This window comes from Panicum virgatum, chromosome 2N (assembly GCF_016808335.1).
Source record: "Panicum virgatum strain AP13 chromosome 2N, P.virgatum_v5, whole genome shotgun sequence".
NCBI classification, from domain to species: domain Eukaryota; kingdom Viridiplantae; phylum Streptophyta; class Magnoliopsida; order Poales; family Poaceae; genus Panicum; species Panicum virgatum.
Window position 1 is genome coordinate 26,558,391 of NC_053146.1, and position 24,139 is coordinate 26,582,529.

The 24,139-nt window shown below is 43.1% G+C and overlaps 2 protein-coding genes across 10 annotated transcripts; one reads left to right on the top strand and one right to left on the bottom strand.

Moving 5' to 3' along the window:
- The first annotated feature begins 2,332 nt into the window (after positions 1-2,332).
- Positions 2,333-16,493, top strand: LOC120660149. 3 transcript variants are annotated; one of them, XM_039938512.1, is made up of 18 exons: positions 2,333-3,025; positions 3,379-3,615; positions 3,853-4,043; positions 4,181-4,340; positions 5,479-5,616; positions 5,717-5,903; positions 6,413-6,558; positions 6,702-6,884; positions 7,944-8,054; positions 8,576-8,695; positions 8,790-8,934; positions 9,622-9,731; positions 11,174-11,260; positions 13,836-14,164; positions 14,926-15,007; positions 15,113-15,252; positions 15,426-15,681; positions 15,797-16,493. In XM_039938512.1, the coding sequence occupies exons 1-18, from the start codon at positions 2,720-2,722 to the stop codon at positions 16,133-16,135; spliced, it is 3,267 nt and encodes a 1,088-aa protein (XP_039794446.1). In that variant the 5' UTR covers positions 2,333-2,719; the 3' UTR covers positions 16,136-16,493. The 3 variants fall into 3 exon arrangements, with proteins under 3 accessions (XP_039794446.1, XP_039794445.1, XP_039794444.1); XM_039938511.1 differs by having other exon boundaries at positions 2,334-3,025; positions 9,568-9,731; positions 15,122-15,252; XM_039938510.1 differs by having other exon boundaries at positions 2,335-3,025; positions 9,568-9,731.
- Positions 16,494-16,632: 139 nt separating this feature from the next.
- On the bottom strand, positions 16,633-23,425 carry LOC120660150 (BTB/POZ domain-containing protein At5g47800-like). 7 transcript variants are annotated; one of them, XM_039938514.1, is made up of 8 exons: positions 23,170-23,425; positions 22,965-23,093; positions 21,909-22,000; positions 20,929-21,783; positions 20,202-20,284; positions 20,007-20,076; positions 17,386-18,522; positions 16,633-17,294 (listed from the first exon to the last, which is right to left on the bottom strand). In XM_039938514.1, the coding sequence occupies exons 4-8, from the start codon at positions 20,974-20,976 to the stop codon at positions 16,860-16,862; spliced, it is 1,773 nt and encodes a 590-aa protein (XP_039794448.1). In that variant the 5' UTR covers positions 20,977-21,783; positions 21,909-22,000; positions 22,965-23,093; positions 23,170-23,425; the 3' UTR covers positions 16,633-16,859. The 7 variants fall into 7 exon arrangements, with proteins under 7 accessions (XP_039794448.1, XP_039794447.1, XP_039794450.1 ...); XM_039938513.1 differs by having other exon boundaries at positions 22,965-23,425; XM_039938516.1 differs by lacking the exon at positions 20,929-21,783 and having other exon boundaries at positions 22,965-23,424.
- Between the last annotated feature and the right edge of the window lie 714 nt (positions 23,426-24,139).

The following is a 24,139-nucleotide window of genomic DNA, read 5'->3' on the forward strand; positions in this document are numbered from 1 at the left end:
GATCCTCCAGTGACTTGGATCAACTTGCAGAAAATTATGCATCCAACCTAACATATCCCCATGTATCATGTGTAATGGATTGCTCATAGTTGTATCTATATACTGAAACTGACTTAAATCTATCCCCGAGTCACAATAATTGATGAACTCATTGTCATGATGAACTCTGATATTTACTAGTTCCGAATCCATTCCTACTATTGAATGACACGATACAAAATTAGCCATGCACCCGTAACATTATGTCTATTTATTTAAGTTTTTCTGAACCAAACATTCTGCATTAATATCGTAGATAATGTCAAATGCTTAAACTACAAACAGTACTGCTACAATCATGGTTCAAAACTGAATCTCTATACTCAACTCACTAGGCCTTGTCACGATTTACGAGATTACGGACACCGTCTAGAGCAAATTCGTCTATATAGTCAACTCACTATTTATGAAATATTAAACAATTGCACAAATATATATACTGATACGCTACGAATATTAGCCTCATGTGACTGTATTTAAAAAACAAAGAATAAAAAATCTCACCTTCCGCAAACAAGGTAGACGTCTACGCGTTGTCGAAACGGTGTCGGGATCGAGGAAGCAAAAACAAAAGCGGCACGCGCGGCGCGGACTACGCCCGACTGGCCGCGGGGTGCCCGGCCGCCCGCTGCGCGGCGCCGCGGCACCGACCGCCCCTCAATCCGGCCAGGGGCGGCGCTCCGGCGCCCGGACAGGCACCGCAGCCCTTGAGCGGCGGCCAGACAGCCGCTCCCCACAAATGGCGGCGGCGGGCGGAGGATTCGCGGCGACACGGGTCGGGGCGGCGGCGGCGTGGAGGGTGGAGGCGCGGTGGGGACCGATGCCGGCGGCGGGTCGAAAGTGAATGAGTTGGGCGACGCTAAACCAGGGTGGAGTGGCGAAGCTACCCCGATAAAAATTCAGAATTCTATAGAACTCTACAGCGAATACTAGTAGAAGACCCCGTTGCATAAACATGAAGACCCCGGTGACATTTGTGGCTGGCTTCGCCCCGGGGGAGGGGTAAATGGGCTGACACTCCTGTCGGCCCCTCAACGGCCGACAGGTACGCATATCAGGCCGATAGGCCTTATTGGCTCCGCAATGGCCGACTGGCCCTATACTGCCGACAAGCCACGCTGGCTTGTGCGCCCAGCCATGGCCGCCTACGTGGCACCTCTAGTCGGCTCGTCAGTAGCCAACGAAGGCATGCCGGCCTTCTAATGGCCGACAACAGGCCTGTCAGCTCCCCAAGAGCCGACTGGATTCTATTTTTGTAATTTTCTCAATTCGGTATTTATTTTCGCGATTAACTATTAAAATAATATCATTTAAAAAAAAATCTAAAGATTAGGATGCAAAACAAGGTCGGCGAGCAAGTTGCGTGTGCTCCTCGCGCAGAGTGACGCCTATGCGGCAGATGCCTTGGCTATTTTGCTTGCGCTACTCGCGCTACAAAAAAAATCTTGTATGTATAGAGTACTAAAAAAAATTTATTTGCAAAATCTTTTCACAAATGAGTGAAACTTTGCGCGATAAATCTAATGATAGTAATTAATTGATGATTGGCTACAGTAGTGCTACAGTACCATTCTCTAATCCTGCGGTCAAAGCCCTTAGTAGATTCATCTCTCGAAGTAGCGCATGGTTGTGAAGTTAGTTTTTTTCTCCAGCAGTCTCTTAATAATCCTTTCCTAATAATTAGTATTGGGAGGTGTTCCAATACCAGTTTTAAAATTATAAAAGGAGTTGTTTTTCAGTCTCACAATAACTTTCTCCCAATCAAATTATTTTATTGGGGGAGTGGTGGGGTGAATTGTTGTGATGTCCTAATAATTAATTATTGAGAAAAGTGAAAAGTTTTGGGAACTGCTGGAGCATTAGTTTTTATTACTCTTCTAATATTGTAGTTGGATTGGGGATTGGGGGACTCTTTGGAAATGCTTTTACACGTAAAATTTTAGGAACAGTTGAAACATACATATACGTCTATTAATGTGAGCGAGAAGTCTTTTTTTTTATAACAAATGTGAGCGAGATTTGGGAGGGGGGCATGCGGTTGCTTTGCTTCATATTTAGATATTCATGCATCAGTTTAATAACGTTAAGTTCTACAAAATTACTCTATTTGTATTCAAGGAATATTCCTTGTTGAAAAAATAATTTTCAAACATAGAGAAGAAATATCCACTATAAGTTTAAGTAATTTTTGAATGGTCAAGCAGTATTTTAATGAGCTAAAACATGTATACTCGTGCGACCGGCGGTCCTCTGTTTGTCCCGCCGTCTGTCCGCCCTGCCTCAAAATATTCGTGCGCCTCGAAATCCCACAGGCCACTGCCGCGGCCGGCCCCAGCAGCCAGTGGCCGTGGCCGGCACCTCCCCTCCAAAACCAGGCACGAAGCGAGCTCCCCACATCGCCGCCGCTTCCCTCGCACTACCGCCCCACCCCCACACCCCACCTCCACATCTCCGCCACCCGTCCTCCTCCGCGGGTTCTCCGCAGGTCGCGGCGCGACCCAGGGCCGCGGCATTCGCCTGAGGGAACCTCTGTTCCCGCGAGGCACTCGACTCTCCGTCCCCGGATCCCCCGAGCTGCCCCCACGGTGCAAAGATCTCGTCCGCGATCCGAAGGCCCCACCGTTTGTTTTCCCTCTGATCTTGCTCGATCTTGGAGCAAGGCTCGAGCTTTTCTTCTCCCATGGGAGGCGGCGGCGGCGGGTTCCGCGGCAGCTGCCGGGTTGGGTCCGTGCTGCTCTTCTCCGCCTGGGTCGCGCTTGCGGCGCTCAGCAGGTTGCTGCGGCCGGTGCCCAACGGCTGCCTCATGACCTACATGTACCCGACCTACATCCCCATCGCCGCCGCGCCCAGGAATGTCTCCTCCGACAGGTACGGGCTGTTCCTGTACCACGAGGGCTGGAAGCAGATCGACTTTGCAAAGCACATTAGGGGACTTAGAGGCGTGCCCGTGCTCTTCATTCCCGGCAACGGAGGGAGCTACAAACAGGTGACCAAGCCCCGCTTCTTTGGCTTGTTTTCGTTGTACTTGGTTCAGAACTTTGTTCTGGAATCAAATGTGGTCCATTTAGTGATAAACTACTCGGATTGGTTGCTGAAGTCCATATTGGACTTGACATAATCATGTCTTGTGCATCTCTGTTCTGCCTATTGTGCTATTGTCTGAGGGTATTATGTGCATCTCTGTTCTGCCTATTGTGCTATTATCTGAGGGTATTATGTGCAAATTGAATTCTTATAAGATTAAAGATGGCTGACGGTGCACAAGTTATGTACTTATGGTTCAGTTCCAAATGCATGCAAGTACTGCTGTTACTGATGATTATCATATTTCGCATCTAGGTCCGGTCATTGGCTGCAGAATCTTTTCGAGCGTATCAGAATGGCCCACTTGAGCCCACGTTTTATCAGGAAGCATCTAGCATCGTATCAGGAAATGAACTCAAAGGTTTTTCGATTCCGTCACGATATGGGCGCATGCTGGATTGGTATGCTGTTGACCTTGAAGGAGAGCACTCTGCAATGGATGGTCGGATACTTGAGGAGCATACTGAATATGTTGTCTATGCCATTCACAGGGTACCAGTTCCAACCTTTAATATTGTATCTTAGCTTACGTATTTGTCCCCTTGCTCATTAGTCATTACTGTCATATTATAACCTTCTGTTAGAATCATGTCAAATAGGAAAATTACACAGCATTGGATATTTAAAACGTTGAGGAAGACTATAGTTTCGAACTTTCCGTGGACATTTCAATGTTAAGATTTTCATCTAGGTTTAAATTTTACAATGACTTGATCTTGTGCTTTGCAGATCCTTGACCAATACAAAGAATCACATTTAGAGAGAACAAAGGGTGGTGCTCAATCTTCTCATGACTTGCCATCTAGTGTTATACTTGTTGGCCATTCGATGGGTGGCTTTGTTGCACGAGCTGCTCTTGTCCACCCAAACTTGAGGAAATCGACAGTGGAAACTATACTTACACTTTCCAGCCCACACCAGTACTCTCTCTCTCTCTCTGTTTCTTTTGTAGTTTTTTTTTGGGGTGGGGGGGGGGGGGGTACTTGCTCCTTTAATATGTATTGCTTGCCATTGGGTGGATGAGCAAGTGGTTCTCAGGATGATAATCCCTTACCAGGTACCCTCCCATTGCACTTCAGCCATCCTTGGGTCATTTTTTCTCCCATGTTAATGAGGAATGGAGAAAGGGATACAAGATGGGGGTCTCACATGCAAGCAGTCCAAAGTTGTCAAATGTTGTTGTTATATCTGTATCGGGTGGGATTCATGATTATCAGGTATCTTTTCACTGTTGTCATTAATCTTAATGCAGATTTAGTTATGCCTATGTTATCTTCAAGGACAAGATGGCTTTATGCGTAAACATTTGCATTCTACGATTGCTTGCTTTCCAATCACCTATGGTTTCAGCAAGAACTTTTTGGGTGAACATTACATTCTATGATTGCTCACTTCCAGTCACTTATGATGACAGCAAAAATCTTAGCTAATATTGAGAAAAGAGAATCATGTCCATAACATACTGAATCAACACTATAAAACTTATACTCCTTTATTCTACATTTATTTAATGTGCTCTAATCTGTATGTGACATGTCACCAATGTGCAAGTGTCATGACAACTCTAGTATATTATCATGTTACTTAGTTGTGTTGATTATTCGATATTTTTTTTACTTAGCTGTGTTGTCTATTCGATATTTTGCATATGGGGTTACTTATCACTTTCTGTTTATAAATTTTGAAATAAAGTTGCCTTGATCCTTGTTCTGAGTTTTAAATACACGATAAACTCAAATTTTTAGTTCATATGTAGTGGCCATTTTCCATTGCATTTTTATTTTCCATTGTTCGACTTCCTACAAGGCTAGGCTAGTGACATTGACCTGACCAAGGTCTGAGGCAAATGGGTCAGCGTCAGTTAGTTAGCGCACCTAGCCGCGTGAATGATGAATTCTTTATATGCCATGGTTGAAGTTGTACATGACACTGGGGTATTTCGTTTTGGGGCATAATCTTGGTCTGCAGCTACCTCAGCGGTTTGCAGAAAAACTGGTGATCTGACATATATAATTTACTGGTTCAGTGGGCGTACTATTTGAACAATCAAGTAGCATGACCCAGCCCATATAAGGGTCTGCTCTTCTCTGGTTGGATTGCTTGTTGGGTTCCACTTCTGATATTTAGTCTGGGATTCCATAGAATTATAGATCCTTTATTTTAAGATTTTTCTTTTATTTAACTTTGTAATGTTTATTGCACAGTTGTGTTCAGTTCTCGATGCATGCATGATGTCAATATGTGATTATTAAACTTTGGACGTTTGCAACCACTTTGTGACATGAATGTGGTCGTTTTGGAAGTATTTCTCACTCATTTTTTTTGGAGATAAATTTCTCACTCATTTTGATTCAGATTAGGTCAAGATTGGCATCACTGGATGGAATTGTGCCTTCTACGCATGGCTTTATGGTAGGAAGCTCCAGTATGAAGAATGTTTGGTTATCCATGGAGCATCAATCCATTCTATGGTGCAATCAATTAGCTGTACAGGTCAGAAATCTGTGTAAAACTGTTAATGACAATTGACAAATTTTGAATGTTTTGCACTATGTGGTAGCATTAATAGTTGTGTTGACTCAATGTTCTCCAGGTTGCTCACACTCTTCTTAGCATCATAGATCCTGTGAATGGGCAGCCATTTTCAAGTACAGAAAAAAGAGTTTTTGTGTTCACAAAAATGCTCCAAAGTGCAGTTCCTCAGTCTTTGAGTTCGATGACTCATGTTCCTGGTTCTCTATCATCGAATTTACCAGCCAGTGATAACCGGGAAGCTGGAGGTACAGCTCAGTCTCTTCCTCAAGGCCTCTGCAGTTAAAGCAATTGGAAAGTTGGTTTCATACAACATGAATTATTTATCGAATGAGCTTATACTTCTTGGCCAGGAGCTGAAATCTATGTAGATCTTTTTTTGCATAGAACTATTTCTGTTTGTAAATGTTCTAATGTGAAAACAATTTTTTTGTCTCCAAATTAATTGAACTTATATAATGAACTAAGATGGTTTGTTTGCTCTAGTTTCTGACTTTCTGTTGTCTTTCCATGTTCGTATTTATTTAATTTTTGTGTCTGACAGCAGTACACTGCTGTAACATGGGGCTCATGGAATTGTTAACTTTTTATGCTGTAGGGAAAGCATGCAAACTGCTACTTTAGTATAACATATTTATATCGCACTTATTCAATCAAATGTTATGTAAACCCTTGTAGTTAATTATAGGGTCTTATCGAGTTACATAGCGCGAATTATTCTTCTTATCTGAATGTATTGATATATTCTTTTGTGTAGAACTACAGCATAAAGATTCGCTTCCTTGCCCGCCATCCACTCAGTGGACAAGTGATGGCCTTGAAAAGGACCTGTATATTCAGTCAAATTCAGTTACCGTTTTAGCAATGGATGGCAGGAGAAGATGGTTAGATATTAAAAAGCTGGTAGGTGACTGGCCTTCTAGTTTTTAACCGCAATCTGTATGTGATGGAAGTTTTGTTGATAATTTAGAAACTTTCATTGAAGTAGATTGGATTACTACCACATGATGAATAGCTTTGACAGCATTGCTCTTTTCTTGTGGAAGGGATTAAATGGCAGAGGACACTTTGTTTTTGTAACAAATCTTGCTCCATGTTCTGGAGTAAGGATTCATTTGTGGCCAGAAAAGCATCATTCACCTGTGCAAAATGAAGTGCCTGCCGGTAAAAAGATAGTGGAAGTTACATCGAAGATGGTCCAAATTCCTGCAGGACCTGCTCCAAAACAGGTAATATTTCAAATTGTTCACCTAATCATTATCATTTTCTTACATTCTGTCAGTAATCCTTTTGTCTGAGGAATTTGGGTAGACATTACACCAGTCATCTTTGTAATGTGACGGACTAATTGAGGACAACTAAAATCGGTGTCTTTTTTTACTGTTAACTGCAATGTCTATGCCTTATTTTTGTAGTGTGTTATGCCAGTCGATGAACATGATTCTTGCATTTTTTTAGGTTATATAGATGGATATTAAATGTTCTTCTTGAAAAGCTTGTGCTTTTATGTTGTGGAAATGCCAGTCAGTTCCTGCTACCTTTTGTCTTGGGGACAATTCACTCTTACCCCTGTATATATTTTCACCTTTTATGTTTGCCTGCATTTTTTGAATGTGAACTTACGGTCTTGGTCAGCCTCTATTTCTTAATGCCGTTTGCTGCAGTCTGTCTAATTTACATATTTGGATAATGTAAAGAAAATCTCATTAATAGACACAAGACTGAATTGCCCACACTATTACAACATCCCATCTCTTCATCCTCTCTTCCTCTTCTCTTCTCTTTTTTTTCTCTGTCTCTACTACGGATCTAGGCAGGAGAGCAGGTGCTGGCATGCATGAGATGGGGCTATGTTCGCTCACAAAATATTTTGTTATCTATCATTATGTTCTTTTTAGTTTATTTTATGCTATCTCTATATATACTGTTCTAAGCTGACATGTTATCACTATTACATTACAGTTTCTAAATTGTTAATTTAGAAAATTAATTTATTTTTACTTTATGTTTAAAAAATAAATGATTGAGCTAAATGTAAATATGCACATTGGAATGCTAAAGCTCTAAACTTTTTTTATTTAATTATTTGCTGTAAAAACATCTATATCAACAAAAACGTGCCTTTGTAATAAAATATGTACATTACATGCGTTCGATAATAAAATATGTACATTTTTTTAAATCTAATAGGATCATGATCGATACGATCCCTTTCATGTCAAACAAAAATAAATCACAACATTGACAACCTTGAGCCTTCATAATTATATGTTATGCTTTTTGAGTAGGTTGAACCTGGGAGTCAAACTGAGCAACCACCGCCTTCTGCATTTCTTCTTTTGAGTCCAGAAGAAATGAATGGTTTCAGCTTCATGACCATATCAGTGGCGCCTCGACCGGTATTCTCTTGTGCCATTCCTGTCTTGCACTAGAATGTTTTGGTACAATTAAATGTGCTTAAAAGTTTTTTCTTCGCAAATTGGAAATAGCATGTCCAACACATTGATTCCTTTACAGAAAATTTGTGGCTTTTACGAATAAACACAATTGAATAAAAACAGAGTAAATGCACAACAGGCACAACACCCTGTGAGGTGGGTACACTAGACCATGGAACATGATTGTGCCTCAGTAGCACTTTGTTTTTACTGGGTAGATTGGTCATTTATTTGTCCTATTTACACAAATGAACTTGCAATAGTTCTCCATGACCAGGGCACATATACTCTCACATCAGTAACTTAGGTTTTCTGATATTTCTTAACTATCTAGGCAATTTCAATTTAATTCATATCCCATCTGTCATCTTCGGCACCCTGCGATGGCAATTATCTTTTTAATCAGTGGAAACAAATTCTGACTGCTCTGAACGCTGATAGAATTTTTAAACCCACTGCTTGTGCTGAACTTCGTTATTCAGACCATTTCAGGTAGGCCGCCCCCAGCAGCCTCTATGGCGGTGGGACAGTTCTTCAATCCAGTGGAAGGGGCTAGTGCACTTTCTACTGGCAGGATTATCCGCTCCCGCTTTGCTCCTGAAGTTAGTAACTAGTAACTACCGAAATTTAGAGTATGATATTTCGTCTATTGTATGCTATGTAATATTGGTCGAATCTTATAAATCTTGATCTCAGGAAATATTTCTGTCAGAAGATCATCCGTTGGCTCTTAACTTATCATTTTCTGCAAGTCTCGGCCTTCTACCAGTAACATTATCACTGAAAACTGCTGGATGCGGAATAAAAAATGCTGGTGACCAAATGGAAGCTGAGAGAAATAGTGAGACATTACTTCTCTTTTGCTCTGTAAATACTAATGTAAAGAGGAAATTACTTTTTGCTCTTGTCCTAGTCTTTACTGGTAACTTTGGTCATAGTAATAACTGATAAAACAAATGTGGACTTAAAACCTCTATACTAGTGTGTGGAGTGATATCATCAATTAGTGTCCAAGCATGTAAATACTGCCAACACTCCTGTAGTGTAGTGGTAAGCTTCCCAGTTGAGGAAGACATCAACCAGGGTTCAAATCCTGGTGGCAGCAAAAAACCCCCCTCACTGTCAACCAAAAAATAGTGGCAGGCACTGGCCTGTGGCACCTGTGGTTGGTTTGGGCCCTCCTACCAGGGGGTAGTTGCAGTGGTTGCTAACACAATGGGTCGTGATCGGCCCAGATTACGGTGTGGCCGGTGGCCCTATAGGGTGAAGCCAGGGTTCGTGGGTTTTCCCGGCTGGCTTGGCTGAGGTTTCTTCTTGGTGCAATACTGTGGGGGCGGTCTTTCCCCCACCGGTCGAGTTTTATCTTTTTTTTAAATACCGTCTACAAAACCAGACTAGTAATTATGCTGATTACCGGCTAACCTTGTCTGCACCACCTGAATGACCTTTCATATATATATTTTTGGTATTGTAGATCTTTGTAAATTGCGGTGCTTTCCACCTGTTGCTTTGGCATGGGATTCTGTAGCAGGCCTACACATCATTCCAAATATATACTCAGAGACTCTAGTGGTTGATTCATCACCTGCTTTTTGGGACTCAGCTGAAGGCACGGACAGAACTACAGTAATGATCCTGGTAAGGTTCTTTTCTATGTTGTGTGCCTTTAGATTGACAGTAAAGTAAGTTAGTAACTTAGTGAGTCAAATATGCTCTGTATATGGAAACTGACTGATTTTTTTAGTTGATCTAAAAATAATAGAATATGTACTCTGTGATACCATACAACAAACTGATCCACAGCAAGCCCCCCCCCCCCCCCCCCCCCCCAAAAAAAAAAGAATCTGAGTTGCTCTCATCCTCCTCTTTCTCCCCATGTTATCTGGTTCAAAATCCGTGCTCGGATTTGCTGGTCTGGTGGAGCTCCGGCAGGCGACGGCAGCATGTCACCCCTGTGCGGGTGCGGCGCTGCATAAACGCTGTGAAAAAACACCCCAGGGGGTCACTTGAATAGGTTTACAAAGACGAGTGTCAGATGGTGTAAAATAGACTGTTTCATAGTTTGGGGAGTTATGTAGTCCACTTCCACTTGCAATAGGTTGGAGGGTTATGTAGACTTCTTCCGTTAATCAAGGGTAGAGTGGACATATGTCATGGCCCTGGTTTGGGAGCTGTGCAGAACGTGGGGGTTGAGGATTGCAAGGCATAGACGGCTGTTGAACCTGACACTTGAGATTGGGCGCGCCAGCGATGGCTGCACCCAATCTCAAGGCCCGGTGTTAGATGAGGATCTCTCCTGATAATTGTTAATTGGTTCCAAATAGATGATTGGCTGGCATATATATAGCCGCCTGTAACAAATACAATCTACTGACCTGACTAACAAGTAATCTAGAGATAACTTTCCAATCTAACTAACTTGAACATAAACCTAACCTAACTAAAGATATATTCCTAATAACATAAACCTGCACGTAATCTTGCTGCTGCCATGGGCTCACTGGGCAGGTCGGCCAGCGTTTCACCATGACAAAGTTCTGCAACAACTAAATTCTTGATTCTTGACAAGTTGTGGAACATATTCTCCTGAAGCTATGGACAAACATAGCAGAACAGAGGGAGTAGTTTATAGTACTAATTTTGTATTTCCAACAGTGCAGGCAGTTAGCTTGTGGTCATCCTCACCCATTTACTTAACAGATAATTTGGTTGTTAAAACCTGTTAACTTTGATGGGTTTGATTATTTTGCAAGCTTTGTTTGGCTCCGGTCTATTTTCAAAGCCCACTGATTCAGCTCTATCCACCCAAGTTCAAGTACTTAAAAAGTAAAACCCAGGTGGACCATCTTAATTAATCCTAAATTGAAATACTAGAATTTCCAGTGTGGTAATGTCAGCTTCTAACAAATACTCCTATTTAATTTACAGTCTGACAGAACATTATCAGACATTTCGGATGTCAAGTTGTGTAATACACATTTTTCATTTGTCAGAGAGCTAATTTCTCGTTTTTTAAATTATCCATAGTAAGAAATTAAAACAAGTTATCTCTCAAATGTAACTCCTCTCAAAATTTGTAGGCTGACCCGCATTGCTCATACAAAATCACTGCTCGTGCTTCACTAAGTGCTGCGGCAAGCAGGTTCTTTTTATTGTACTCATCAGAGGTAACCTTGTTGTTTCTTTGTACTTTGATCCACGCATGACAGCATGCTGTTACCTTTTCCCTGAGTTGTATTCATATACTGATGATGATACAGTAATGTTAAGACTGCTAGATCACATTGATTGTTGAAAGCTATATGATATGGATTAGGTTGGATATGGTTCCAAGAACTGAGAGTAGAGGCGTAGAGCACCCCCTGTCAAATGATCGCTGGCAGGACTCATCCCCATGGCCTGATTAAGAAGAAGGGATGTTTGATCTATTCCTCGCTTAATCCATCAGAGATGCAGACTGAACTTTATACACTGTAGATGGATGTTTTGACCACCAAGGAAGTTGCCTCTAACCATGGAATCCTAAAAACATGGAGAATTTCCCTACATGGCCCTACTAAACTTACCTCTTCCTTGGCCCTTTTTTTCAGAACTTCCCTATATGACCCATTAACTTCGTTTCTTCCCTATTTGGCCCTTCTGTCAGTTTTAAGTGTTAGCGATGTTAACGGCCACAGGAAAAGACCATTTTACCCCTATTTGTATTTCTATAACCAAATTGATATTGGTACACATTTCTGAACATTTTGAAAATAGTACTTGTATATGTTGCAGTGGACTATTTTTGCGTTATTTATAATATATTGAATATATTGACCTTTTTAACAAATAATTGTGCATGACAAATATTGATTTTATTTTTAAAATTTATGAGTTATTTAAACTAATTTTTATTCTAGACCAAGAAATATTTAGAAACTGCATATGTGCATTTAAGCAAAGATATAGATTTCATCACAAGGAGCTCATAAAATTTTATTTTGCATTTTTCTATGATTTTATATCAAATTTATAAGTTTGCAGATTTGAAATGGGGATTGAACTTCAACTTTTACAGATAGGCACCTTGGAGTGTGGCTGCGGCGGAGGGGCTTCAAGTCCCAGTGATGGGAGGCTCGGCCGGCGGCGAGGGGTTGTGGGGGAGTACTAGGGAGGTGAGAGGAACCTCGGGATGGCCTCAGTTGGGGCTGGGGGCGGCCGGAGGTGGCGGCGCGGCAGAGCAGGGGCTCAGCGGCGGGGGAGGCTTGGCTTAGGTGAGGGAGGTTGGGCTGAGGAGCTTCATGGGGCTTGGGGAAAGCTAGCTCTGGGTTCGGTTGGGGCGGAGGGAGGTCGGAGAGTGTAGCTCGGCATGGAGGGGCCGACCAGCGGCAATGGTGAGCGCCCCTGCCCGGAGCAGCAGGGTTGGCCGCCGCCTCACGCCCGTCCGGAGCAGCAGCGCTGGCCATCGCTGCCCGCTGCCCGCATGCATCGTCGCCGCCCCTGATCTACAGTTCAGGTTGGTGAACACGGGAGCAAGAGAAGCCCATCGAGAGGAGACGGTTCAGGGCCTGTTGCGCACCTATCTCAATGGCTAGGGGTAGTTTCGTCACTTCATATAAAATCTATATCTATACCTATTACTAAAGCGAGTAAGGTTTCCACCTCAAATTTTGGTTTGGTCCATCTTGTGTCATTGACAGGCGGGCCTTAGTCCATCCCTTATGCGAGTCCGACAACCTTTCATCAATCGAAATCCTAATTGGAACCCAAATAAATTAGTCGGAATCATAATGGAATCTGGACAAATCAATCGGAATCCCAATCGGATTCCGGACAATTAATACCTCGCATGATCACAACACAGCTTGTACATGGAGTGAATGAACACAAATTTGGTGATATTATGTAGATCTATTATATTACCCGTAGCAACGCACGGGCACTATGCTAGTCAGATAGATGTTCATATATGTTTAACGGCATGCACTAACAGGAGTGACGGAAGGGCCAAATAAGGGAAGAGGGTCATATAGGGAAGTCCTGAAAAAAAAAGAACCGAGAGGTAAGTTTAGTAAGGCCACATAGGGAATTTACTCAAAAATATGCGGCTAACATGACAATGACTCACAAATTGTGAATATGCAACAGTTAACTGTGGCACCTCAATTTGCCCTGATCACTGATATCCATGATGTTTATCATGGTGGATCTTTCTCATGCATTGCTGGTGGCTATAGCTTACTGATGATCTTTTTGGGAGTAGGTTCTCAGTGTTTAATTTTCACGACTATTTGACCCACCAGTGGCCAATGAAGCCTCTGTTGTTGCTGCACCACACAATGCTACTGCCTGGATGCTGTTTGTCACTGTAGTACAGCAGTAGTAATAAAAAATATTTGCCTATTAATTTTTTTATGTTTTAATCGCCTGTTTAATTGACTTATAAAATCATAGAATTTGTTCAAGTCAAACATTTCAGTTGCATATGTATTTTCTGTACCATATACAAAAGCCTTTAAAAAAAGATGGTTTCGGGGGTCTGGTCTGCATCTGCATATTTGAAGCTAGTATATTTTCTATTTTTCCTTGCTATAGTATATTTGCACTGGAATCTGTGTCTTTCACAATACCATGTTAGTAAACATATATTTAACATGTCACTGCATGTTTACTTGGAACTGCTAACTACTATAGTAACATAACTACATAAGAGGTCAGCAATGCTTTCTTATTTTTTTTAAACTGTAGCCTGTTCAATTGCAGATTCTTGGTTTCATGGTGGCCATAATGTTTTTTGGCCTGATGCGACAGTCATCAGCATGGGAATGTGATTCTTCTGTGCCATCCATTTTGTCAGCTATGGAGTCTAATCTTGGGGTCCCAAAGCCATTCATGTTTCTCTGCATCTTTCCGATACTTATATTTCTTGCCCTTTCATTTTTCTCAACGGAGCAAAAACCACCATTCTGGGCCTTCTTGTTGGTTACTATGATCTGCTATATAGTTGCTAATGGCTTCACAATTTTGTTGATACTAAGTTCAAAATTATTACTTTATGCGGTTGCCATTCTACATGTCTTCATCAAGAGAAGGTCAATACACACTTCTATATCTTTTTTTTATCGAGAACAACTTTTTATCTCTTACATCTTTTTCTTGTTAAAAATACTGCCCCCTATGGTATTTCACTAAGAAGAGCTCAATAGGAGTGTGGTTTGGGCCTTAACCGCTTTGAGGCCTAGCCCACTACCGACCCCTACATGAGGGTCCGCCACAAGTCACCCATACTGTATAGGGGGACCAGGAGTAACTTTTTTTACCCAGCCTGAAATTTGCTCTCACGGGGGGATGCGAACCTAGACACCTAGTACCTGGGGTGCTACTATGGTCACTGCAACCACTAGGCTACAGGCCCCTTCGCAGGTGGTATTAGTCTTGAAATTACTAATTATCTTGATTAGATTGCTTTGCTTCTCATATAAGTATATATCTTTTATTAGAAACATTGTTCAGATTAACAATGCCATCAGACAATATTTTTTCTTATATTTTCCCGTATAAGAATATCTATAAGGAAGATGATCAGTTTTGATTTCAGAACTACCCAGCCTTAATCTACCTCAAATGATTAGTTATTATTTCGTTTCAAGTAATCTGCAAATTGTTTTATGGTTATTACCTATGTTCAATCATCTTTTACTTGTTTATTTGCGAGTCCAACTTTTGATTTTTTGTTCACCCCCATAAGTGATTTGTTATGAAGCATAAGTAATTGTTGACTATATGGACTCTGCGCTCACCATAAAATCATATATCATTGATCTTCCTCTAATCTTGCAACGATGATTTACAGATGGCAATCATGGGGGGATGTTGTTCAATCTGCATTTCTTCGTCAATTCTTCACTTTCTCTTTTTCATTGCAGTCACTGAGGGTAAACATCCTTTATAAGTGGAGTACATAGAGACCTGCTTATCTTGTCTTTCTTTTTCTTTTAGTCCCTTATATTCAGGTGCTAACTAACGTCCTCATGGAAAAGATTGTGCAGATGCTTAAGAACAATCCAAATATAATTGTCGCAATTGCTACTTTACCACTTGTCTGTTTGGTTCATCCGGCTATTGGCCTTGGTCTGCTACTTCTCTCTCATATATTCCATGCTCATTCAAATCTATGCAGGTGCGTTTTAACTTTAAGGCTGCTTTCAACAGTTTCACTTGATGAAATGTATTTGTATTGTGAGCAGAATATACATAATTTATGTTTTATCTCCAACATGCTCCCACCATGTATATTTTATTTCATTTGTGGCTGCAACTCAATATCTAAAGTGGAATTCTTGTCTTATACAGCTTTTTAGCAGCTTCTTTTCGTAGTATCACTCAGAAAAAGGACTTGCACAAATCCAAGGTGGGTGATAGTGCAGTTCTACTGTCCAAAAGTATATCAGATGGGCTCCAGCAACTTCTGCCGATGGATGATAGCCCAAGAGCTCCTAAAAGCTTTACCGACAGTCAACTGGAACTGTTTGATTGTCGGCATGGGATCATGATCTTGCATCTTCTAAGCACACTCATGTTTGCGCCTTCACTTGTTGCTTGGCTACAGGTTTGTCATTCTTAAGTACCTGAACATCATGAAGCAAATTCCCCCAAGTTTCCAGTTTTCTTTATTAGATTGGCTTAATCAGTGATGATTCCAATATGTTCCTTCTTCTGTACAGAGGATTGGTATGGGGCAGAGTTTTCCCTGGTTGATAGATTCTGCTATTTGCGTTGGTGTTATACTGCATGGACTATTTGGATCCCAACCAAATGTCAGCTGTTGTATATCTTTCAAGCTACCTGGAAGGAGAGGGCATGAAGTTGGTCTGAGCTTCCTTTACCTCCTGGCTGGCTATTATTCCTTCATAAGCTCTATGGCTTTGGCGCCATATCGATCCTTGTATGCCATGGCAATCATTGGTTACATATGCTTTGCTTCCAGAATTATTGAGATAAGAAATATGGTGAGGGGTGACATTAGTTCTAGGAGAAGTCGGAAACACTCACATAGACACTGACACCGTGGAAGTTGTAGTTTTGCTAGTGTGGAACCGATTTGTGTATGATAGTGGCTCTTGGTTTTTGGTCAATGGTTCGAAACCGCAAAAGCCTGCTTGGTGCTGAGGCTAGTTTTGTGAGTGAGCAAGGTAGATTCTGTTATTTTTGCAGTTTTGTTGTAGAGATGAGAATGAGATTGTGATCGTGTGGAGATTACTCGTAGCTGAAAGGTGAATCGGGCTTTTTAACCCTCTGGTTTGAGTCTAGTTTTCTTGTAACTGTTTCGTCCGGAACGATGAATCAGTTATTGTACATTGTTCAATTGCAAGCAGAGTAGCCCATGAAATGACTTTCGGCAAGGTATATTTAATTGAACTATGCCATATATCAACTTACCTGTACAAAGTTTGTTAGAATTGGCTGATTTTTGAAAGGTTATGAAAGAGAGGAGCTTGATAGGATGAAGATTTAAAATTCAAAGTAAAACCAGGATCTTTTTGGTGTCATTACTAACCAATTGAGGTAGAATATGATGAACAAGTATTTTTTTTCATTGTTGAGCTATCCTAGATTGTATGAGTGTAGCCACTTATTAATCCCCCATCCATTTTAATTACAAAATCTACCCCCTCATTCTCTTTCAAGTTTCAACATGGATGCCTATTACATCTCCCACCAAAAATGGGATGCACGGAAATATTTTTTGTTTAAAAAAAATCAAGAATAACTGCACACCCGGCTTCATCACTCCTTGTTCCTCATTCTGCTGCTCCTCTCCTGTGTCGTCCTCTCCTTTCTCCCTGCCAGCGGCGGTGTCTTGGTCGACTCCGACAGCGACCTTGTCATGGCCGCCGTCACTCCGTCGGCTACCCGGGTGTGATCACGGCGTGGCCGGTGCACGTCTGACTTTTGGTCAGCGGATGAGGCCGGTTCGTCCTCGTTGGTTCTTGCCGCGAGCCGGGAGATGGCGTCGACCGAGGCCCGGTCTGGCGCGACGGCAGCTCCATGGCTGGCGGCACCCATGGTCCTCTCCTGCTCGACGAAGAGAAGCTGCACGATGGTGCGCAGCGGCATCCGGTCGTTGGATATCGCCTGCGCCCGCACGTCCGGCGACAGCTTCCGGCAGTCGATCAGCCGGCACAGCCGCTTCTTGTCCGCCTTGCCAAGCTCCGGGTGCTCCTGCACGCACGCCATGGATCAACTCCTCATCCATCCATGATAAAATTAATTAATCAAAGCAATGCATGTTTGTTGGAGATTCCGGACGGACCTTGAGATAGATGTCGATCGCGTAGTAGAGGCCGTCGTGGTCACTGCGGGCGATGTCCGGCAAGCACTCGACGAGGTCGACGAACTTGGCGACGGGGAAGTCGCGGTCGAGCGCGATGGTCCGCAGGTACTCGTCGAAGATCCTGGCCACCTTGTCCATGGCGGCGCTCATCCGCCGTCGCTCGTCGGGCGCCGCGGGGCGCTGGAACTGCGCCAGGAAGTGCTCCAGCACGGCCTCCGCCGCGCCGACGTCGTACGCCTGCGGGTCCGACGGCAGCGGGATGAGCAGGTCCGCGGCCCTCGCCTCGTGGAGCTGCGACCCGGCCTGCCGGATCAGCTGCGCGCGCGTGGACGACGACGCGCTGACGTAGTTGGCCACCCGCAGCAGCCGGAGCAGGAACCGGCCGGTGACCGACCCCGGCTCGGCGGGGATCATCGTGACGATGGACTCCAGCACGCGGCGCTGCCTGGCCAGCGTCTCCTCGGCCGCCGCGCTCTGCGCCTGGCCGTTGGCGACGGCGCGGAGCGGGTCGACGAGGTGCTTGCATGCGTAGACGTGCAGCGCCTCGCCGACGAGCGTCGGCGGGAGCTGGCGCGACGCGCGCACGGTGGAGATGACCGAGCGGAACACCTCCACGTCCAGCTCCGAGACGTCCTCCGTCCACCAGTCCTTGGGGACCGACTGGTGGGGTCTCCTCGTGTACCCCGGCCGGGTGTAGGTGTAGGACCAGGTGACCTTGGCCGGCGGCATGAGGATCTTCTCGACGATGGAGTCGATGCAGGGCTGGACGATGCGGCTCTCGCCCCAGCCGGAGACCCGCCACGCCGCCTGCAGCGCGGCGACCGAGTCCTTCCACCCCTGCAGGACGCACGAGTCGAAGAAGGCCTCCAGCTTGGCCACCAGGTTCCCCTTGGCGACGGCCTCCGTCATCCGGAGGAACCGCGCCGCCAGCATCGCCGGCACCAGGTTCGCCGCGCTGATGCTGATGGAGATGCCGTAGCAGAACTTGGCGCACAGCTCCAGGGCCTCCTCGCCGCCCGGGATGTCGTGCAGCGCCACGGGCACCGGCTCCTCGTCGCCGTCGTCGGCGTCGGAGCAGAGGCGCTGCAGGAGGCCGCACTTGAGCAGCAGGGGGAACTACAGGTAAACAACACCTGAAATCAAGAGGCTGGACTAGATTGGAAAGGGGCGATCGAGGCGAGGCCACAAAATTGTCTTCTCGTCTATCTCTTCTGCACTATATTCGTCAGGTCTTTGAATTTACAATTGTGAGCTCAAAAGTCCTCAAACACATGCTCTTCCTTGAGGCAGTGGCATCATGTTCCAGTATAAGTTATCTGATGTAAGCATTTTAAGGTACCGGGAAATCGAAAAATGAAACGAAACTTGCTATACTACTCCCTCCTTCCCCGTTTATAAGGCATGGTGGAACATGACACGGTCTTCTAAACAACACTTTGACCATTTATTTATCATATATTATATCACTTTTGATTATAAACTTATAATCATTGTAAAATATATTTGATTATGAATCCAATCATATGAAATTTGCATTATAAAAATAAAAATTTAATAGTCAAATTATTGGTCAAAAATGACAAGGTTTGAATCTTGATATACGTGTATGCCTTATAAACAGGGAAGGAGGGAGTATTTTGTTGATTCATGTTCAGTTACACTGAAACCAACAATATATGGGAAATAGGACTCATATTCAGAGTTCCTTTGAAACTAGAGGTAGATCATAGCTTTCAGTTCACCACTTGATTACTTTACAAATCGCCAGTAAACTACTCATGTCAGTGGCATTCACGAGACGACCTAAAGAAGAACTGGACAATCTATTCTTCCAGCATCTTTACTAGGTTGCATGTTATGCAGAAGAAGCTTTTCAAGCGTGTATCTGAAAAAGCGCGAGACAGGCTTTCTTTATGCCATTGTGTGTTCCGATCTGCATGTGAATTATGACAATCTTAGGTAAAGCAGATCCTTAGCTCGACGAACTGGCCGAGATTCGTTCATTCAATATGCATTTTAATTAGTAAACAAAGATACAGTTGGTTTGATGCCATCATTGGGCTTTCATCCACACTAATCATTGCAAGCGGCGACTTAGTAAAGGCGGCTTAGTTCATAGCATCATTAGATCCGTGACAATGCCAATGGAAAGAAAGTGGCAAAGGGGCACATGTGACACAATGAACTATCAGAGAGATGGATCAAGTGCAGCGCCCCATCTTAAACTATGCTCGTCGAATGCGCTAAGTATTAGGAGTTTCGTAAAGGTAGTGGCTATCAGATCTATGAGCCCTTACAAGTGGTTGCAACTGCAGTTGATTGACAAGAATATATTTTCCCAATCAACTTTGTGCTTCAGTATGGAGCAAATCTTTTCAGGGGAGATGTTCCTTGCATCGGATCGATATGGATATTTCAGTTGGCTAACAAGCTTCTTAAACTACTTTTGAGTCACTGAAAACTAGACAAATACATGTCTGTGTGAAAACTTCGAAAAAGATGAACTGTTTGATTAACATCCCATGAGGAAAGTATGAATGTTTCATAAGAGGAAATGGTGACAACTTTGCATAAATAAAAAATACAAAAACCATTAGTACCTTGTGTAGCTGATACTTTGTGTTGTTGGCATGGATGATGAGATCCGCGGGTACGTCTGACACCACTGACCTGATAAGCCATAACAATTCAAAACTGCAGAGTAACTCGATAATAATTTTCAAAAAGTATTTGATGCTACATGGAGTAAATGTTTGTATTTCCATACAAGAAATAAAATGCTACATGACAGTTACCTGACTGCTTCTTCAGTGTAGAATGTATCGGGTTTTGTTCCAAGCTTCATGTACTTCATTGTGATGATCTTCTTAACGAAGTCCTGCTAATAACATAATATCTCTTAATCCACTAGCTGCTTCAGCTGAATTACTAGACCACATCGACATATTGGAAAATAAGAGGAGAACCAAGATTAACGAAACAACAAATTGTCGGTTTCCTCCATTTTGAGTAAAAAATGGAGACAACACCATGTTGAGTCATTGAGTGCTTCCTTGACTATCAAATAATACTTTAATCTCACAAAATTTTGCACATCCATCAAACTGTGTGAAAGTTGAATGATTATAAATAAAAAACCTAAACAGGGCTACAAATTGTTCTGTAGCAAGGATTTCCAGCGACAGGCTGCTAGCAGTCAGTCAGTCACTCATCTTCAGATCCTTCGCTAGAACACAACAGCTGGACCCGCATTCAGAAGCACAAAATCTTAAATCATACAAAACTTCACAAAGAATCCTTTTCAAGGACAAATTATTAGAACTTAATTGATACCAAAAAAGAATGAAAAGGCTTTAAAACCGCAACTAACAAAATGCCAGTAAATTATTCAGAACATCCAAATTCAAGAAAAGCTTTTTCTTCAAGCAAAACAGGTGAGGTAAAGTGGATCCATACCTTGATGAATAAAAAAGGAAAACTCTGAAAACTTATAATCTGCTAGCTAAAAGGTAAAAGCTGGACCTCATGCTCATGGAAAATGTGAGGTGACTGAGGTGTGGCCCTTCTCATTTGGAGAAAAAGCGCCAATCAGCTTCTGCCAATATATATATACTCTGGGAGGAGAGGAGCTTTCAGGACCACAGTTCACTGTGTATGTGCATGTTCGTCTGCCGTGCTCTTTCTTGATAGCTAGCTTTGGGTGAGCCCCATATCCCATCCTAGCTCTCTCTCTCTCTCTCTCTCTCTCTCTCTCTCTCTCTCTCTCTCTCTCTCTCTCTCCCCCCCCCCCCCTCCTTTCGCCTTCCAAATATCAAAGTAGTGTAGATTATTGAGATGTTTCTTGTATGCACTTCTTTGAAGTTTATGCAAGCATGACTTCACAACCAGAGTCACACGCATACACACGGTGGCATCTTAAGGGTCTCGTGGGTTGATTAGGCTGACTCACCTTTTGCTGATGGTGTAGTGCTGATGTGACCTGTGCCAGACCACACAACACACACACACTCATAATCCAATACAGAGACAGGATGCTGGCCACATTAGTGACAAACGTGTGAGTGGAAGATTAGTCCTAGCTAGCCTCATTACAGGCAGCTTTTAAGGAAACAAAAATCCAAGATAAGGTAATTTAGATTTTATTTTGATCAAGGATAGATGCTAATGCTAGCGTTTTAATTTCTTAGAAGAAAAATCCAAACAAAAGAACAGGATTTCTAGGAGCTGGGAATCCCTGAAATCTGGCGAGTCAGTTTTGTGGTTGTGCTGTGAACCTAGCCTTTTCCCAGTGCACAAAGCATCAGGGCATTAGGGAAGACATATGGGGCCTCCATGCAACTCATGTCCCTTGAAGCCTCATCATGCACCAAACTCCAGCTTGTAGCATCAACATGGAGAGAGAGAGAGAGAGAGAGAGAGAGATGAAAAGGCAGGAGGACAAACAGTGGTGATGGCACTAATACTCTGTGCTGCTTTCAGATGTAACAGTGCTAGTAGCTCACCTCAAGCAGGCCTCATCCCACAAGGCTCCACCAGACATGCATCACTGGTTGGTTGCTTGCTTCCACCCCTCCTTTTGCTTCTCACTCTTTCTCTGCACAAGATGTTGGCAACTTGGCATCACCCTTGTGTCCATTTATGTATGCAGGCTTGCCATGAGTGATTTGGGCACATGCAAATAATGGGGGGGATTCTTTTGTTTGCTTTCAAGCATATCAACACTAGTCACAAGTTTTGCCGATTGCGACGCCTTTCGGTTTCTTTGAAATACTGAATTTGCCCCTTAACTACTAGAGGGATGTGGACTGAAGGTCTGCAAATAACACCAATCAAGTGCAGATAGCTAGCATGGAATGCATGCACGGAAGATGCCAGGTTCATTGCAAGTGAGTAAGAGGGGGTTGGTGTGGGAGAGAATTGCATATTATGATGGAAATACTGGACCATGCGACACATGGATTTAATGTTTGCAGCTGGTGCCATGGAGAAATTGGTACAAGTAGTATTCAATGAATCAACAGCTAATTCTTTGGAAAAAAAAAGTTTCCTCTCGAGTAATGGACAAAAAAAATGTAACATAATTTATACGAAGGGCATACTAGCTAGATGCGTGTCTCTTGGCTGTGGCAATTAAAGAGCATTACTTTTCCAGCATGGGGGAAGTGAACTCCATAGGCATTTCTATATCTCAAATTAAATGAGCACAGAAAAATCGTGTATGCCTTTGGATTGTGTTGTAACCCAGGCATATTAAATTTGGCTGCGTCACCAACAAGGTCGTCCCAAACATTATTTGTTTGCCGAAAATTGAGATGGAAGAAGAGCCGAGAAACTAAACTTCAACTTTTTTGTAAGATGCCAAACTTTTGTTGCGACGACAAGAAAGAACCGTGCGCGCGCGAGCAGTGATCATGCATGGCGTGGTTGCAGGACTGATCAATCCTGCAACCTCTCCATGGATCTAAAGCTTTGTGCTGAAGCAGGCGTGGGTGCAGCATATATAGAACTATGGAAGCGACATGGCAGTTCGTCGAGAGTGATAGAGAGAGAAAGCTTACCTCAATTAGGATCCGTGCATGCTGCAGCTACCTTTGGGAGAGAGAGACGCCAACCTTCGTTCCACTCACTGATCCAGAAAATTTGCTTGAGATGTTATAGGGGTCTGCTTGGAGGCTCTGCCTTTGCCTCTCTCTGTGCGTGTGTAGAGAGAGAGAGAGAGACAGTTAGAGAGGTGGAGAGAGAGAGAGAGAGAGAGAGAGAGACTCTTGCAGTTTGAGGAGAGCGGAGAGGGGGTGCGTTTAGGCCTCCATGAGCTGAGGAAGTTATATGGAGGGAAGAAATGGCCTGGAAGAAATGGCCTGGGAGGATGCTGACAATCAAGAGATATCCCCCTCGCTCAAATGACTCTTCTCGCTCTCACATGTTCTACACATAAGATTCCACTCTTATTGCGCGAAATCATGAGAGAGAGAGGTAGAGAGAGAGAGTTGCGTGTGGTGAAGGAATGGGAGCAATGTAGCAACGAGAGAGAGAGAGAGGGGGGGGGGGGGGGGGGAGGCCAGGATCTTCTTGGCTCCACAAGTCGGCGGAGGTATAGTGTACTATACTATTATTTGCCATCACTAGCTCGATCAACCTCTCAATAGGGCAAGAAAGCAGCATGATTAGTCCATGGGAAAACTAGGAAAAGAGTTGCAGTTGGCTTCTTTCTCACGTTTTTATGCGAAAACGTTTTGAACTTTCGATTACCATCTTCTTATAATAAAGTGGCTTTCTAAGCTTAAATTTAGCCGTGCCGTAGCTCTTTTACCTGAAAAGAAAATTTGAAAAGAATACAAATCCCTCGTCCCAAACTATTAATATTATGAAATTAGACATACGTTATGTCTTGAAATTTATGTAGGTAGAAAACCAAAATAACTAGTAATTTGAAAACAGAAAGAGTATGTATTTTTTTATTGCTATATGGATGGATTACTCTGTTCTAGAGACAGCTATATATATGTTTATGACTATTTATGTGCTTTGCGAACATGACTGAGCACGTATTTCATTAAGAGGAAAGCAATACGACTATTACAAATCTTAATAGGCAGAGCCTATTAAGACAGATGCATAATATCACCAAACGAGTGGCAGACGACCCTAACAACAAATAAGAACAACAAGAACTATGGGGGAGGAGACTTACACGCAAAACTAGTCATGAGTGCACGACTGAATCAGCTAAAGA